Genomic DNA, 17,757 nt, shown 5'->3' with positions numbered 1-17,757 from the left:
GTTGACTGGGGCAGCTCTGGCAGAGCAGAAATTTTATGAACTGACTTGTTGGAAAGGTGGCTTCCTGTGACGGTGCCACGTTGAAATTCACTGAGCTCTTCAGTAAGGCCATTCTACTGCCAATGTTTGTCTATGGAGATTTTATACACCTGTCAGCAATGGGTGATGCTGAAATAGCAGAATCCACTAATTTGAAGGGGTGTCCACATACACTATATATACACACAAAAGTATATTTTCCATAACCAAAAATTATGTATTTTTAGCTGGTGTACAAAACCGAAAGTAAAAGATGCAAAAACTATACTTAACAGGAAGCATAGAAATAGCACACATTACATATCTACCACTTCTTAGACTTCCTTTCAATGAGAATGACAGATATATAAAACTCACATTTCTATGCGAATTTGGTCAGGTCGCCCAAAAGTTACATATTGTGGCTTTATTACCTGGTAAGGATTGTGTGTGCTGTAGTGTGTTTCACAATTTTTTTATCAGCATAGGGTTAATCTCTTGCGCATCCCGACACCCTAAAAACCCAATTCTTATTTTCTTTCCATATCTGATCTTTTTTTCTGACTGTCCACACTCAGTTTTACATTTGACCCTTATCAGATGTGCCCATTCACATTGATGTAGCCTCTGAAGTATCACACAGATGCAATTCTCATTTCCTGTCACTGTTCCTTTCAATTTTGGGTAGTTGTCGTGGTAACGGCAGGTCATGTGCAAAAAATCTGAGCGTCCAGACTGAGGTCACATATGGAGCATCAGAACTGTATCAGGATTGAGATCCACATATGGATGTGGTATAAATCGGAGCTCAAAAGATCAGATTCAATGTGTTCTGTTGCTGTTTACACATTAGGGAAAAGATCGGACAGGTATCAGATATGCAAATAATTGGCAAAAGAGCTGCAAGCATTACTGTAAGTCGCTTTGGATAAAAGAGTCTTCTAAATGGCATATATTATTATTAAATTACCGACTCATCAAAGCAGAATTAAAGGACAAAGCTGATCATTTACTCAATCACTAACCACCTCCCTAAAGGCTCATGGCAAAGCAGGGCCAGCGCTCAAAACAAGGCCGACAAACAACAATTGCATTGCAAATCAACAAGCTGCTCCTCTCACAGTCATTGGATAATCAACTTCAGCACCAAATGTGGAAATCTGAAATCTGATTATTAGAAAAAGAGTCACTATACATTCAGTAGAGCAGCAACAGTACATTTGGCGATTGCACTCTACCCATTAGTACCCTTTGGTGCTAGACAGAGGACAATGGGCTCTACAATGAGGACCAGCCACCAGCCCATACTGCTGACACGCAGCCTGCATCCCAGATGAAGGGAGGGCTGAGGTGAAATGAAGGCCACACACCACTTCTGTACTTCCATCTCCTCAATGTGTCGAATAATATCATGATATTTTTTGGGATATCCGGATAGTCGTAATACATGCAAAATCAAATCGTTGTAAAGAAGCTAGATAGCTAATAGTCCATTCATATGAAACAGCCTACCTGTTGGTCGATCATTGCAGCCTACTCCTTCTCATTTAGCCAATGTAATTCCGTAATTTTTATTCCATTTTGTATTGATTAGAAATCTCCCACTTAACTTGCTACACATGGAGCCTCTGTAGCGCCACTTTGATTGAGCTACATGTGAAATGGTGTAGGCTACCGGGCGCCACGCATAAAAACTATTTTATACAAATGTAAAATGTAATGGTCTATCCTTGTAGGCTCTGTAGCAATGTCACAGATACCTTTCCTTAACTTAAGACAAAGCATTTTCATTGTTAAAATAGGGCTATTTTATTCTCAAAAATGAATACTCTCCCAAGTAATCGAATACTTAACGTCCGTTCGGATATTCGAATAACTGTGCTCATCCCTATATAGGACTATGGTCACTCACAGATACTATGATCACTGACCTAGCTTGAGTAATAAGCCTAAGTTGATCTAATATAAGAGACTAACACTCAAGTTGCCAGGCGTAAGAGGGCTATATGAGCCAGTACAGATCTAATTCTGCAGCCAGGAGAGCCCTGAAGGCAAGACAAATTACATTTACACGCAAATCCTAATGAGTTCACCAACTAACAGACACCTTGACATGAAAGACAGATATCCAAAGCTGCTGTGTGGATTGGCAATCTAACAAACGTGAAGAGATTTTCCCTTTTTGCAAATCAAAACCTTACTGCTAGAGGTTTTACAAACTTCTACTTAAACCTAGACTGAAAAATAGTGCAATACTCACGTAGGAAGTGCTTTTCCAGTAAGGCAATTTCCAGGTGGCCTTTCATCTCGTTGAGTCCATCTGTCTCAGTCCTCTGGTAGTCCTGGATGGCTGCAGCCATAGCAAGTGTCCCCGGACCAGCCTGGATGTGGGCACACACACAAGAACATGCAGAGGTGAGGAGAGAAGGATAACGTCCCTGCCGATGTGCGCTACTGTGGGCTCTGGTTCAAAACACCTGCACACAGCACCTCAAAACTCTCTCACACACACACACACACACACAGATAAATGTGGGCAAGCTGACAGCAGAAGACTCCATTTCACCCTGCAGTTTCTCCCTGCACCATCCAGCCTGGCTCAAACTGCAGTGTAATTGTGTATGCAGACTATCACCTGAATCATGACCCAACACACAGAGAGAGGAACAGAGCGAGAGAGTGAGAAACAAAGGAGATTGGGAAAGTGAAACTCCACAAGGATAGCCACACAGAGAGTTACATTGAGATAGTCACTAGTGTTGGCACTCTGCTACTCAGACACAACAGAGCTGAGACAGTGAAGAAAAGAGGAAACATCTAGATGATTTCATTTCACATCCTCTCAGCAGGGGGACAAGAATAAGAATATGCAAAGACCGCTCGCATCAGGAGGGAAATCAGTGCACTTTAGTAACGATGAGTGGGAGAGGAAGGGGCAGATCCCACAAGCCCAGCTCTGATCAAAAGGTCTCCTTTCAGATGAGTAAAGCTGTTACATTTCCACAAGAGATATTATAATTAGCTACTGTACAGCAACGTACTGTGTAATCTATTAATGAATAAGACTCTTCAAAGCCAGGTCTCAGTCTTCCACTATTGCACTAAAACAAGTTAGCAAAAATGACTGACATGAGAAGAATGTTGACAGACATTTTGAAACATCCCTTAGGGACCATTAAAAGACAACCAGAACAGCACATTCCATTCATATAATTTTCTTCGACATGAAGGTCTGAGCACCAATAAGGTGGTGTGTAGGTAGCAACTGCTACATGATGTTTTTCAATGATTGCATACGGCACATATTTTCCAAACTCTATATTAGCTTTGAATATGCCATATCTAGGCCAGATTTAAGGCTACTTTGAGAGTGCAATTAAGATCGGAAAGTACTGCTTGTCTGCTCTGTAGTAATTTAGTAATAGAAGTACATTAACACCATCCCTCGCACCATTACCCAGAGAAGCAGTGACCCAATTCACTAGGTCTGCTAATTGAGAAATGTGCCCTATTAAATGTACATTAATTTATTCCATCTGTGTAAATTAGACCTTACTGTTAATTATATGTACCCCATAAAAGCACTATAGTGCAACAAAGAGTTAAATAGTGACATATTACAAGCCTGCTATGGAGGTAAATACATCTGGAACGGCTATCCGACTTCAGTTCTCAGTAGTCAAAAAGATAACGAGTGAGGTGTCAAGATTATAATAAATACCAGTGTGAGAAGACCCACCTTGTTCCTGTTTTCATGACAACAAGTCCCAAACAAACAGGGCACTGTACTGTACTGGCCTAAGCCCAGTTTCCCAGTACCAAGACATGTTTGTTGTTAAGTGGTTAGACATTACAAGGGCTGTGTTTAACCCTAATTCCGCTGCAGAGGCTTTCTAGGTCGGAGTTTGTGCGAGATACAGAGATCATGAAAGGCCCAACTTCTCCAACGGTCCATTCTTATAGACTCGATGGGCAAGTTGGGTCCTGACTTTAGTAACCAGATCGCCTATCAGAGAATTCGCACCAGTGCCACGTTTGCACGTCTTTTTTCAGAATACAACTTATTTTTTTATCACACTTTTTGGGGCATTTCATTAAGATGCCAACAAGGTGGCCCAGTGTGTGATGACGTGATCAAATGACTCATAAAATCTTTGACCTGTTTGAAATCAAAGTTTGAAATGAAAGATATTTCCCTATCTTCAAAGAACATCAAGAAGTTTTATCAACCTCTCTCAAAAAATATATGAACATGAATGCACCAGAACATGCAGACAAATGAAATAATAAGATCATTGAAAAATATAGTTGTTCTTCTAATACACTCAGGGATGTTGAGTTGGCTGGTAGTACACTGCGGCAAGGCCCTGGAACATGTCCACTCTAGTCTGACTAAGGCCTGCAGTGACGCAGACAGAGGTTGGAAGTCTTTCAATCCTCTACTAAATCAACAGGAAGGGGGTTGAATAAACATCAAAAGTGGGACATTTTGGCCAAAATTCCATCAAAACTGGCGGCGGCACCTCGAGATGGCGAGTGAGTGGACTTCATGAAGTTATCTGGAAGATGTCAAACTAGACTAGGAATGCAAAACAAAGATGTATTTTGTTTGAGAGAGAATTAGGGGAAGTGAAGAGTCTGAAGAGATACAATTTCTGTGGTTATATTATAATACCAATATTCACTTACAGGAACACTCACAGGGTCTTGCAGTTCTTCAGTGTCTTTAATTTTAAGCAAGGGCCGAGGCTTCATCAGAATCTCTTCGCTACATTCAGTGTCAGATGTGTTGGGCGATTCACCCAGATCCAGGAACACGTCTGGCCGCTGGCCCCGGAACCGGATTTTGTCCAACCGCTTTAGCATGTTCAACACTGTCGTCTTGGTCTTTATCTTAACATGGCGTATGGCATCCCTGCAGGGTCAAAAAGGAAGAAAGACACAGGTGATTAGAATCAAATATTGTACCGGCAACTCACTGACCAGGGCATGTCTCCATGAGATAAAAAGTATTGAATTGTCATCAATAAAAATGACCAATTTTAAATGCCAACTCAAAAGATTCATGTGCAACAATATAGTACTTACATGTGCATTCCACATGACATTGCATTATACCACAGGCATGAGGATGGTATGAATGGCATCCACAGTCATTCAATTCAGCATGACATAATTCCTCTCAATCTCTTACGGGAGAAATAAAACCCTCTACTCATATCAGTAATGAGACTTACTGGAGAATGAACAACTCCCACCACTTATCCCTATGATCAGACACATTGAATAATTCAGCCTTACAAGGAAATTGAGATACAATAACCACTCAAAATGATGATAGCCAAATGTCTGTCTTCTACCTTCTTAACTTTGACCCCTTGTAATCTAGAATACATTTTTCTAAAAAGTATTATTTTGCCAAAACTTAACTGCTGGCTATACATGTTGCACCAGCTTCCTAAAGTATGAGGCCAATGGGCCTGTGACTGAGGGGGTGCGGGTGAGTTGGGCAATCATTTTAGGTCTGGGACGCCCCTAAAATCTCTTTAACGTATGTAGCTCAGACAGAAAGCCGGACCCTTTAGCCTCTTCCCAGAGAGTGAGATCGAGAAGAGAGTGAAAGAGAGAGAAAGAGATGTGGTACATACTTTCATCATCGCATCATAGCACCCATTCATTACGAGATCGGTGAAATTAGTCGCCCTTTATAAGATTCGATCCCAAGTTTAATTTAGGAGGAATTAAATCTTAGATCCTTGATTTCTACCCAGAGCATAGAAGAAAGCCAATCAGAAGAACAGAATTGGAACATAGCCTCAAGAGTGCTACCAGACTAACCTATTGTATAGAAATGTCTTGGGTGCTCGGGAACTATACTGAACAAAAATATAAAATGCAACATGCAACAATTTCAAAGATTTTACTGAGTTACAGATCACATAAGGAAATCAGTCATTTGAAAAAAAATCATTAGGCCCTAATTTATGGATTTCACATGACTGGGAATACAGATATGCATCTGTTGGTCACAAATACCTTTTTTTTTTTTTTAAAGGTAGGGTCGTGGATTTAAAAAAAAAAGTCAGTATCTGGTGTTACCACCATTTGCCTCATGCAGCGTGACATCTCCTTCGCATAGAGTTGATCAGGCTGTTGATTGTGGCCTGTGGAATGTTGTCCCACTCCTCTTCAATGGCTGTGCGAAGTTGCTGGACATTGGCGGGAACTGGAACACGCTGTCGTACACGTCGATCCAGAGCATCCAATACATGCTCAATGGGTTACATGTCTGGTGAGTATGCAGGCCATGGAAGAAATTGAACATTTTCAGCTTCTAGGAATTGTTTACAGATCCTTGCGACATGGGGCTGTGCATTATCATGCTGAAACATGCGATGGCGGCAGATGAATGGCACGACAATGGGCCTTAGCATCTCGTCATGGTATCTCTGTGCATTCAAGTTGCCATCGATAAAATGCAATTGTGTTTGTTGTCCATAGCTTATGCCTGCCCATCCATAACCCCTCCGCCACCATGGGGCACTCGTTGTTCACAGCGTTGACTTCAGCAAATCGCTCGCCCACACACCACCATTCACATGGTCTGTGGTTGTGAGGCCAGTTGGACATACTGCCAAATTCTCTAAAACGACATTGGAGGCAGCTTATGGTAGAGAAATTAACATTCAATTATCTGGCAACAGCTCTGGTGGAAATTCCTGCAGTCAGCATGCCAATTGCACGCTCCCTCAAAACTTGAAACATTTATGGCATTGTGTTGTGTGACAAAACGGCACAGTTTAGAGTGGCCTTTTATTGTCCCCAGCACAAGGTGCACCTGTGTAATGATCATGCTGTTTAAATCAGCTTCTTGATATGCCACACCTGTCAGGTGGATGGATCATCTTGGTAAAGGAGAAATGCTCACTACCAGGGAATTAAACTAATTTGTGCAATTTATTTTAGAGAAATAAGATTTTGGGGGTATGGAACATTTCTGGGATCTTTTATTTCAGCTCATGAAACATTGGACCAACACTTTTCATCAATCAACAGACACAATCAGTGTGTCGGACAGGATCGGCCTGTGCAAGTCAAACACCTATTTCCTCAGGTTAACCATTAATCTTTTCTGAGATAAGGGGGTTGACAGATTGACTAAATCATGAGCAGAATGGTGTAAAATAAACAGCGCAATGAGAAAGAAGCCTAGTAATATTTGACTAAAACAATCATTTCAAACCTTGCTTACATTATACATTGGAATACTTTGGAACAGATTTCCAAAATGTCAGTCACTTGGGGCTGACTTGCTGGCGTTTTTTTAATTGTATTTTCTGTCCAATATAAAAAATAATATTTTGCTCACAAAACATGGAGGGGGGGGGCGGATTGATGGAAATAAAATAGCACCGCCAGTCAGGGAACCATGCTCCATACTTAACCAAGCTCTATACTTATATTCAGTTCTGGCAAGTTGCTGAGGAGGAGGAAAAAGAGTATAATGCAACATAAATTATTTACAGCCCCACACAAATCCAATTACTTTACCATTGAAGACATACAGTCCATTCAGAAAGTATTCATACCCCTTGATTTAATCCACATTTAGTTTTGTTACAGCCTGAATTCAAGCATATTTTTTTCCCCTTCACCCATCTGCACACAATACTCCATAATGACAAAGTGAAAACATGTTTTTTTGAATGTGCTACATTTATTGAAAATACAGAAATCTAATTTATATACAATACCAGTCAAAGGTTTGGACACACCTACTCAATCAAGGGTTTTTCTTTATTTTTACTATTTTCTACATTGTAGAATAATAGTGAAAACATCACAACTATGAAATAACACATATGGAATCATGTAGTAACCAAAAAAAGTGTTAAATGCCAAGAGTGTGCAAAGGCTGCTTTTCCTCCACTCTGCGGTCCGACTCATCCCAAACCATCTCAATTGGGTTGAGGTTGGGTGATTGTGAAGGCCAGGTCATCTGATGCAGCACTCCATTGCTCTCCTTCTTGGTAAAATAGCCCTTACACAGCCTGGAGGTGTGTTGGGTCATTGTCCTGTTGAAAAACGAATGATAGTCCCACTAAGCCCAAACCACATGGGATGGCGTATCACTGCAGAATGCTGTGGTGGTCATGCTGGTTAAGTGTGCCTTGAATTCTAAATAAATCACAGACAGTGTCACCAGCAAAGCACCCCCACACCATCACACCTCCTCTTCCATGCTTTACGGTGGGAACTACACATGCAGAGATCATCCGTTCACCCACACCGCGTCTCACAAAGACACGGCGGTTAGAACCAAAAATCTCAAATTTGGACTCCAGACCAAAGGAGAAATTTCCACCGGTCTAATGTCCATTGCTCGGGTGTCTTGGCCCAAGTAAGTCTCTTATTATTATTGGTGTCCTTTAGAAGTGGTTTCTTTGCAGCAATTCGACCATGAAGGCCTGATTCACCCAGTCTCCTCTGAACAGTTGATGTTGAGATGTGTCTGTTACTTGAATTCTGAAGCATTTATTTGGGCTGCAATTTCTGATGCTGGTAACTAATGAACTTATCCTCTGCAGCAGAGGTAAATCTGGGTCTTCCATTCCTGTGGCGGTCCTCATGACAGCCAGTTTCATCATAGCGCTTGATGGTTTTTGCGACTGCACTTGAAGAAACGTTCAAAGTTCTTGAAATGTTCCGTATTGACTGACCTTCATGTCTTATAGTAATGATGGACTGTTGTTTCTCTTTGCTTATTTGAGCTGTTCTTGCCACAACACAACTAATTGGCTCAAACTTAAAATTAACTTTTAACAAAGCACACCTTTTAATTGAAATGCTTTCCAGGTGACTATCTCATGAAGCTGGTTGAGAGAATGCCAAGAGTGTGCAAAGCTGTCATCAAGGCAAAGGGTGGCTATTAGAAGAATCTCAAATATAAAATATATTTTGATTTGTTTAACACTTTTTTGGTTACTGCGTGATTCCATATGTGTTATTTCATAGTTTTGATGTCTTCACTATTATTCCACAATGTAAAAAATTGTAAAAAATTAAGAAAAACCCTTGAATGAGTAGGTGTGTCCAAACTTTTGACTGGTAGTGTAATTATTCACACCCCTTTGCTATGACACTCCAATTTGAGCTCAGGTGCATCCCATTTCCTTTTATCATCTTTGAGATGTCACTATAACTTGATTGGAGTCCACCTGTGGCCAATTCATTTGATTTGGAAACGCACCTGTCTATAGAAGGTCCCACAGTTGACAGCGCATGTCAGACCAGAAACTATACCATGAAGTAGATCTCAGAGATAGAATTGTGATGAGGCATATATCTGGGGATGGGTATAAAACAATTCCTAGAGTTTCCAAGAGCACAATGTTCTCAGTCATTGGGAAATATGTTACTACCCAGACTCTGCCTTGAGCTGGCTGTCCGATCAAACTGAGCAACCGGGCAAGAAGGACCTTGGTCAGGGAGGAATGACCACTCTGAAAGAACTACAGAGCTCCTTGGCTGAGATGGGAGAACCTCCCAGAATGACAACAGTCTCTACAGCACTTCACCAATCCGGGCTTTATGGGAGTGGCTAGACGGAAGCCACTCCTGAGAAAAAGGCACATGATAGCATGCCTGGAGTTTGCAAAAAGGCACGTGAAAGATATAATCTTTTGCCTCATGGTCTGATGAGACAAAAATTGAACTCTTTGGCCTGAATGCAAAGTGCTTTGACTTGAGAAAACCAGGCACAGCTAATCACCCATCTAACACCATCCCTACCATGAAGCATGGTGGTGGCAGCATCATACTATGGGGACGCTTTTCAGCAGCAGGGACTGGGAGACTGGTAAGGATAGAGGGAACAATGAATGGAGCCTTGCTATTCGCCACCACTCCCCATCTAACTTAACAGAGCTTGAGAAAATCTGCATGGGAGAAAATCCCCAAATCCAGATGTGCAAAGCTGATACAGACAAACCCAAGACGACTCAAAGCTGTAATCACCGCCAAAGGTGCTTCTACAAAGTACTCAGGGGTGTGAATAATTATGTAAATTAAGATATTTCTGTATTTCATTCAATACATTTGCAAAATGTTCTAAAAACATGTTTTTACTTGGGCAGTTTACATCTCGCCACACAACACTGCAAAATGCCATTTTGAAAAAACGAAAAAAGTAGGAGTATGCTTAACCCGTTAACAAATAGTTTGGGCGTTGAGTGGAGGAAGAAGAAAATGTAACTGTGGAGTTTCATCACCTAGTGTCTTTCCTTCATCTGTAGTGATGTGAAGGAACTGGTCACACTTTACCTCCTGTGTAGTTTCATGCATTTTAATCACACCTGGGGTGTATTCATTAGGCCGATTCTGTTGCAAATCGTTTTGTTTGTTACGAAACGTTTTGTAACAGAAACCATTTACTCCAAACTGAAAGCGAAATGCTTGTGTTTCAAGCTCCAACAGTGCAGTAATGCCTTGCAATAAATAAAACAATACACACAATCCAGAAAAATCTAAAAATTAATTATATAGGATGAGCCATGACTAGATTACAGTATATACACTACCGGTCAAAAGTTTTAGAACACCTACTCATTCAAAGGTAGAAGACATCAAAACTATGAAATAACACATATGGAATCATGTAGTAACCAACAAAGTGTTAAATCAAAATATTTTATATTTGAGATTCTTCAAATAGCCACCCTTTGCCAAGAGTGTGCAAAGCTGTCATCAAGGCATTCTCTCAACCAGCTTCATGAGGAATGCTTTTATAACAGTCTTGAAAGAGTTCCCACATATGCTGAGCACTTGTTGGCTGCTTTTCCTTCACTCTGCAGTCCAACTCATCCTAAACCATCTCAATTGGGTTGAGGTAGGGTGATTGTGGAGGCCAGGTCATCTGATGCTGCACTCCATCACTCTCCTTCTTGGTCAAATAGCCCTTACAGAGCCTGGAGGTGTGTTTTAAGTCATTGTCCTGTTGAAAAGCAAATGACATTTTCCGGATTTACTGACCTTCATGTCTTAAAGTAATGATGGACTGTCGTTTCTCTCTGCTTATTTGAGCTGTTCTTGCCATAATATGGACTTGGTCTTTTACCAAATAGGGCTATCTTCTGTATACCACCCCTACCTTGTCAAAACACAACTGATTGCCTCAAACGCATTAAGAAGGAAAGACATTGCACAAAATAACTTTTAACAATGCACACCTGTTAATTATAATGCATTCCAGGTGACTACCTCATGAAGCTGGTTGAGACAATGCCAAGTGTGCAAAGCTGTCATCAAGGCAAAGGGTGGCTATTTGAAGAACCTCACATAAAATACATTTTGATTTGTTTAACACTTTTTTTGGTTACTACATTATTCCATATGTGTTATTTCATAGTTTTGATGTCTTCACTATTATTCTACAATGTAGAAAATAGTTTTAAAAAATTAAGAAAAACCCTGGAATGAGTAGGTGTGTCCAAACTTTTGACTGGTACCGTGTGTGTGTTTATATATATATATATATATATATATATATATATATATATATATATATATATATATATATATATTAGTGCATTCAGAAGTATTCAGACCCACTGACTTTTTCCACATTTTGTTACTTTACAGCCTTATTCTAAAATTTATTAAATCGTTTATTCCCCAAAACGACAAAGCAAAAACAGGTTTAGACATTTTTGCTAATTTATTAGAAATAAACTGAAATATCACATTTATATAAGTATTCAGACCCTTTAGTCAGTACTTTGTTGAAGCACCTTTGGCAGCGATTACAGCCTCGAGTCTTCTTGGGTATGACGCTACAAGGTTGGCACACCTGTATTTGGGGAGTTTCTCCCATTCTTCTCTGCAGATCCTCTCAAGCTCTGTCAGGTTGGATGGGAAGCGATGCTGCACAGCTATTTTCAGGTCTCTCCAGAGATGTTCGATTGGGTTCAAGTCTGGGCTCTGGCTGGGCCACTCAAGGATATTCAGAGACTTGTCCCGAAGCCACTACTGCATTGTCTTGGCTGTGTGCTTAGGGTCGTTGTCCTGTTGGAAGGTGAACCTTCGCCCCAGTCTGAGGTCCTGAGCGCTCTGGAGCAGGTTTTCATCAAGGATCTCTCTGTACTTTGCTCCGTCCATCTTTGCCTTGATCCTGACTAGTCTCCCAGTCCCTGCCGCTGAAAAACATCCGCACTGCATGATGCTGCCACCACCATGCTTCACCGTAGGGATGGTGCCAGGTTTCCTCCAGACGTGACGCTTGGCATTCAGGCCAAAGAGTTCAATCTTGGTTTCATCAGACCAGAGAATCTTGTTTCTCATGGTCTGAGAGTCTTTAGGTGCATTTTGGCAAACTCCAATCGGGCTGTTGTGCCTTTTTACAGAACAGTGGCTTCCGTCTGGCCACTCTACCATAAAGGCCTGATTGGTGGAGTGCTGCAGAGATGGTTGTCCTTTTGGAAGTTTCTCCCATCTCCACAGAGGAACTCTGGAGCTCTGTCAGAGTGACCATCGGGTTCTTGGTCACCTCCCTGACCAAGGCCCTTCTCCCCCGATTGCTCCGTTTGGCCGGGCGGCCAGCTCTAGGAAGAGTCTTGGTTGTTCCAAACTTCTTCCATTTAAGAATGATGGAGGCCACTGTGTTCTTGGGGACCTTCAATGCTGCAGAATTATTTTGGTACCCCAGATCTGTGCCTCGACGCAATCCTGTCTCGGAGCTCTACGGACAATTCCTTAGACCTCATGGCTTGGTTTTTGCTCTGACAAATCATGTCCAATCAATTGAATTTCCCACAGGTGGACTCCAATCTAGTTGTAGAAACATCTCAAGGATGATCAATGGAAACATAATGCACCTGAGCTCAATTTCAAGTCTCATAGCAAAGGGTCTGAATACTTATGTAAATAAGGTTTCTGTTTTTAATTTTTTATAAATTTGCAGACATTTTTCAACCTGTTTTCGCTTTGTCATTATGGGGTATTGTGTGTAGATATATATATATATATACACACACACATATCGGGGGGATATCCCAGGATGCCCAGCCCATCTCAGAATCCGAATGTTCCGGTGCAAGACGTTTGGGTGAGGTTTTATACAACACGTGTAGGCTATCATTTCACGATAACCATGTTGCACCTCACCAGATAATCATGAAGAACATTGTTACATTGTTGAACTATTGTAAAGATGACACAGAAGTATGCCGTTTTAGTCGTACTGACGGCTAACACAAAAGTAAAAGGAGGCAATACTACATATTGATAAGAACATAAAAGTAAATTATAATTGTATCAAAAACTTCAAATGCAGCATTCGGAAGACACGTTGTGAAAATATATATATAATGTTCTCTATCTCTAGTCGCTTATGAGTGCAGAATGAGAGCATGATATCGAGTTAAACCAACGTCGTTTTGGTGCAACAAAAAATAAATTGCACGATACGACTACGCCTGTTGCACTTAGAACTATTGGGTTAAATAAATAAGAAGCTGTCAGAAAGTTTCTTACCCATAACGAAATCTGTAACAAAGTTTCATTAACGCTGTCGTTACTCGGTCGGTCGCCCTTTCCCACCTGCCAGCGTGTTTCAAAGAAACCCTCCGTTGGTCCGCCCCGCTCACGCCCAAGTATAAACATTGAACACCATAAATAAAATAATCTTATGGCAAACAGTGCAAGAGGTCCATACACAAAAGGGTGGGGGGAAACGATGACGTTCTTTGCGTTTTATGAACGCATTCGACAACAATAAGCTGTTTCAAATTTCTGTTGTTGCCTTACAGTGAGTGAGGCGTTCAAGCTACCAGGAAATTTCGTCAATGTCAGCGACTACAGTCTTAAAGGGGCCGCCAATTAATGTTTTCATAGTACAGAGTTTCTTTTCAACAGCAACTAGCTACACGAAGAAATATCCAAAAATTAAAACGTGAAACAGCTATAAATAAACGTAGGTAGGCAGGTAGATGGGTGTTATAGGTATGGCCTATAGAGAAGCTCACTGAAACTTTCACAAAAAAATTAAAATAATTAGCCTTATCTATTGACATGATAGAATAGTTTAGCCATTAACATTGAGAGTGCTATAGCAAATCATTTCCAATGGTGTAAGGCCAATGGGTGAGAAGGATGGAGGCTGTAAAGTGTGCATTTTTAGGGTCTCAAATGCTCACATCCAGGGGGTGATCTCCCGTCTGTTGGGTGGCATGGGTCTATTGCTCAGGAGGAAGAGGGCTTCTGCAAGTAGGCTTCATTGATGTGAAGGGCCACTGGGGGTATGGTGGAGTCGGGAAAAGGCTATAGTAGGACAGCACTATGTTATACTGTGTTATGTACTTTTATAATACTGAGAAGCATGTTCTTTTTAAAAAGAAAACATTCCAATTATATATATTATTTATATTACAACATCTCAAACATGGAAAATAAAAGTACCTGAATACAATGAAAAGGTCACAAGATGAATGAAAAATGTAAACTGTCTAATCTAGTTATAATTATATTATTATTAGGTTCCTTGACCACTCCAATGGGGTAACCTCTGTTAATTGTTTTGTACTCGTGTCCTGTAGTATTGGGCCTGCATTCTCCACCAAATGTGTCAAAGTGTGGGGTGAGGTGTTTTTAGGGCTACAAAGACACAGCCACCACTTCACCATACTTCTCCCAAAGTGTGCCCTTGTATGTACTATTGCGCAATCTGAGAAGTATGCTGAGTACACTTGGTTTAAAAAGTAGGAAAACAATTTACCACACCGGTAAAGATAATACATCTCTCTTCATTGTTCATGAATGTTACTTTTTTCTTCTAGGATATATTCAGAGCCTCGTATGTATTCCATTATAATGTAAATTCTGGCCTAGAGCTCTTACAAAAAACCTAAACACGTTTAGAGAAACAGTCCATGTGTTGTGTTCCACAATGACCACAAGTCGGCAGTATCACATTATATTTGCCAGAATCTTGTGAGTTGAACGTATTTGATTTCTTCCAACATTTTACATTTACATTTTGTAGACACTCTTATCCAGAGCAACTTACAGGAGCAATTAGGGTTAAGTGCCTTGCTTAAGGGCACATCGACAGGTTTTTCACCTAGGGGATTAGAACCAGCAACCTTTCGGTTACTGGCACAACGCTCTTACCCACTAAGCTACCTGCCGCCCCAACACTGCAGATCATATTTCATTATTTTTGAAAAAAGTAAATTACATTTATATATTTTCACTAAAATACAGTAGAACATTTGGATGCAGAGACATTTCTTCTCAAGGAGTCTACATTTACATTTACATTTAAGTCATTTAGCAGACGCTCTTATCCAGAGCGACTTACAAATTGGTGCATTCAACTTAGGATAGCCAGTGGGACAAGCACTCCTTTTTTTTTTTATTGTGGGGGAGGGGGGTAGAAGGATTACTGTTATACTATTCCAGGTATTCCTTAAAGAGGTAGGGTTTCAAGTGTCTCCGGAAGGTGGTCAGTGACTCCGCTGTCCTGGCGTCGTGGGGGAGCTTGTTCCACCATTGGGGTACCAGAGCAGCGAATAGCTTTGACTGGGCTGAGCGGGAACTGGGCTTCCGTAGAGGTAGGGGGGCTAGCAGGCCAGAGGTGGATGTGCGGAGGAGCGGGGTGACATGAGAGAACTTGGGATGGTTGAACACCAGACGGGCTACAGCGTTCTGGATAAGTTGTAGGGGTTTAATGGCACAGGCAGGGAGCCCAGCCAACAGCGAGTTGCAGTAATCCAGACGGGAGATGACAAGTACCTGGATTAGGACCTGTGCCGCTTTCTGTGTAAGGTAGGGTCGTACTCTGCGAATGTTGTAGAGCATGAACCTGCAGGATCGGGTCACCGCTTTGATGTTAGCGGAGAACGACAGGGTGTTGTCCAGGGTCACGCCAAGGTTCTTTGCACTCTGGGAGGAGGACACAATGGAGTTGTCAACCGTGATGGCGAGATCATGGAGTGGGCAGTCCTTCCCCGGGAATAAGAGCAGCTCCGTGTTGCCGAGGTTCAGCTTGAGGTGGTGATCCGACATCCACACTGGTATGTCTGCCAGACATGCAGAGATGCGATTCGCCACCTGGTTATCAGAAGGGGGAAAGGAGAAACTGAATTGTGTGTTGTCTGCATAGCAATGATAGGAGAGGCCATGTGAGGATATGACAGAGCCAAGTGACTTGGTGTATAGAGAGAATAGGAGAGGGCCTAGAACTGAGCCCTGGGAGACACCAGTGGTGAGAGCACGTGGTGCGGAGACAGATTCTCGCCACGCCACCTGGTAGGAGCGACCTGTCAGGTAGGACACAATCTCTAAGAGTGAGCAGCGCCGGAGATGCCCAACTCGGAGAGGGTGGAGAGGAGGATCTGATGGTTCACAGTATCAAAGGCAGCAGATAGGTCTAGAAGGATAAAAGCAGAGGAGAGAGAGTTAGCTTTAGCAGTGCGGAGAGCCTCCGTGACACAGAGAAGAGCAGTCTCAGTTGAATGACCAGTCTTGAAACCTGACTGGTTTGGATCAAGAAGGTCATTCTGAGAAATCATGTTAGGTTATATTATGGGTGGAACATCCCTTTAAAGACAGGCATTAAAGGCATGTTCCTCTTAAAATACAAAGTAACATGAGTTTTCCACTTATCTTGGCTGAAATGGAATGGGAAATTCTCCATTAGATCCTTATGCAGTGAATTTCAATCAATCTGCTGAATGGACAGAATTATAGTGAAATTGAACCCCCCAAACCTGGTGATAAACCAGCTCATCCATTTGACCTGTGATCTTTGCTCTCCCTTCATCACATTAATAATTGAGCTCCACATTTTGTCACTTTGTACAGCAACAGTTCAAACATGTAATGTCAGAAACATGATCCTGTTCTCCTGTCACCTGATGGAACATTGGCTTTCACTGAATGGTTCTCACTTCTGAAATGTTAATGAGGAGTTTCCACTGCCTTTCATACCCTCTCCTCAGTACCTGGACTACAAAACTGGACTACACACATGACTGGGTCCTTTGGTTAGCAGACAGGTGGAGTGGGTAAGGTGTGAATTAATTCGATGCCATGGTTGCAGCCATGATATGTGTGTTGCCCAGTGACGCCCATAGGGCTAATCTGTGTGCATATGTCCCTAAAAGCACTGATGGTGTTTTCCTCTTTAATTATTACGCTTCTGCAGCGGCTTTAAGCCATTGAGAAGAAGATTAGTGAGGTTATGCTGTGTGTGTGTGTGTGTGTGTGTGTGTGTGTGTGTGTGTGTGTGTGTGTGTGTGTGCGTGCGTGCGGTAGTGTTTCTGGGGCATACATGTCAATTTACTTTAATTTAGCTTTTAACTTAAAGATACACCATAGACATGTAGCTGCTAACAATTCGTTATAGGCTAATACCAGCTTTAGGCTTTAGCAAGCTCCACGTTTGATACACAGACAATGATTGGTTGATTGGCAAGGCGTTAGATTCAATTCCGTATCTCCGCCCCCTGAAAATGCTTGCTTGCCCGCATTGACCACATGACCATGGTTCGTGGACACAGACATATTCTCTCCCAAACAAAAGGCCTCATTGACCAGTAGGCATCTTGCATGTAGCATGCCTAAAAACTGAAATCGATGACTAAGCTAAAGTTTTTGGACTTTAGAGATACCTTTGTCTAAAGGATATAGAAAAATGCCTAGTAGACACAAGCAACAAACAATCCACTCAGAAAGAAGCTG

The 17,757-nt window shown here is 41.6% G+C and overlaps 1 protein-coding gene across 4 annotated transcripts in view; it reads right to left on the bottom strand.

The window, feature by feature from the left end:
- LOC121540694 (GRAM domain-containing protein 4) overlaps positions 1-13,834 on the bottom strand; it is a 38,175-nt gene extending 24,341 nt beyond the window's left edge. For 2 of the 4 annotated variants that reach the window (XM_041849728.2, XM_041849730.2), the window contains exons 1-3: positions 13,549-13,834; positions 4,708-4,933; positions 2,279-2,399 (exon numbers count right to left, since the gene is read on the bottom strand). In XM_041849728.2, the coding sequence (XP_041705662.1) occupies positions 2,279-2,399; positions 4,708-4,933; positions 13,549-13,577 (376 nt within the window). In that variant the 5' untranslated portion in view covers positions 13,578-13,834. The remainder of the gene's footprint in view (positions 1-2,278; positions 2,400-4,707; positions 4,934-13,548) is intronic. The other 2 variants (XM_041849729.2, XM_041849731.2) reach the window with 1 other exon arrangement.
- Positions 13,835-17,757: the final 3,923 nt, after the last annotated feature.

This window comes from Coregonus clupeaformis, chromosome 26 (assembly GCF_020615455.1).
Source record: "Coregonus clupeaformis isolate EN_2021a chromosome 26, ASM2061545v1, whole genome shotgun sequence".
NCBI classification, from domain to species: Eukaryota; Metazoa; Chordata; class Actinopteri; order Salmoniformes; family Salmonidae; genus Coregonus; species Coregonus clupeaformis.
Note: the sequence above shows the minus strand (reverse complement) of the source record. Positions and strands in the feature narration are given on the sequence as shown.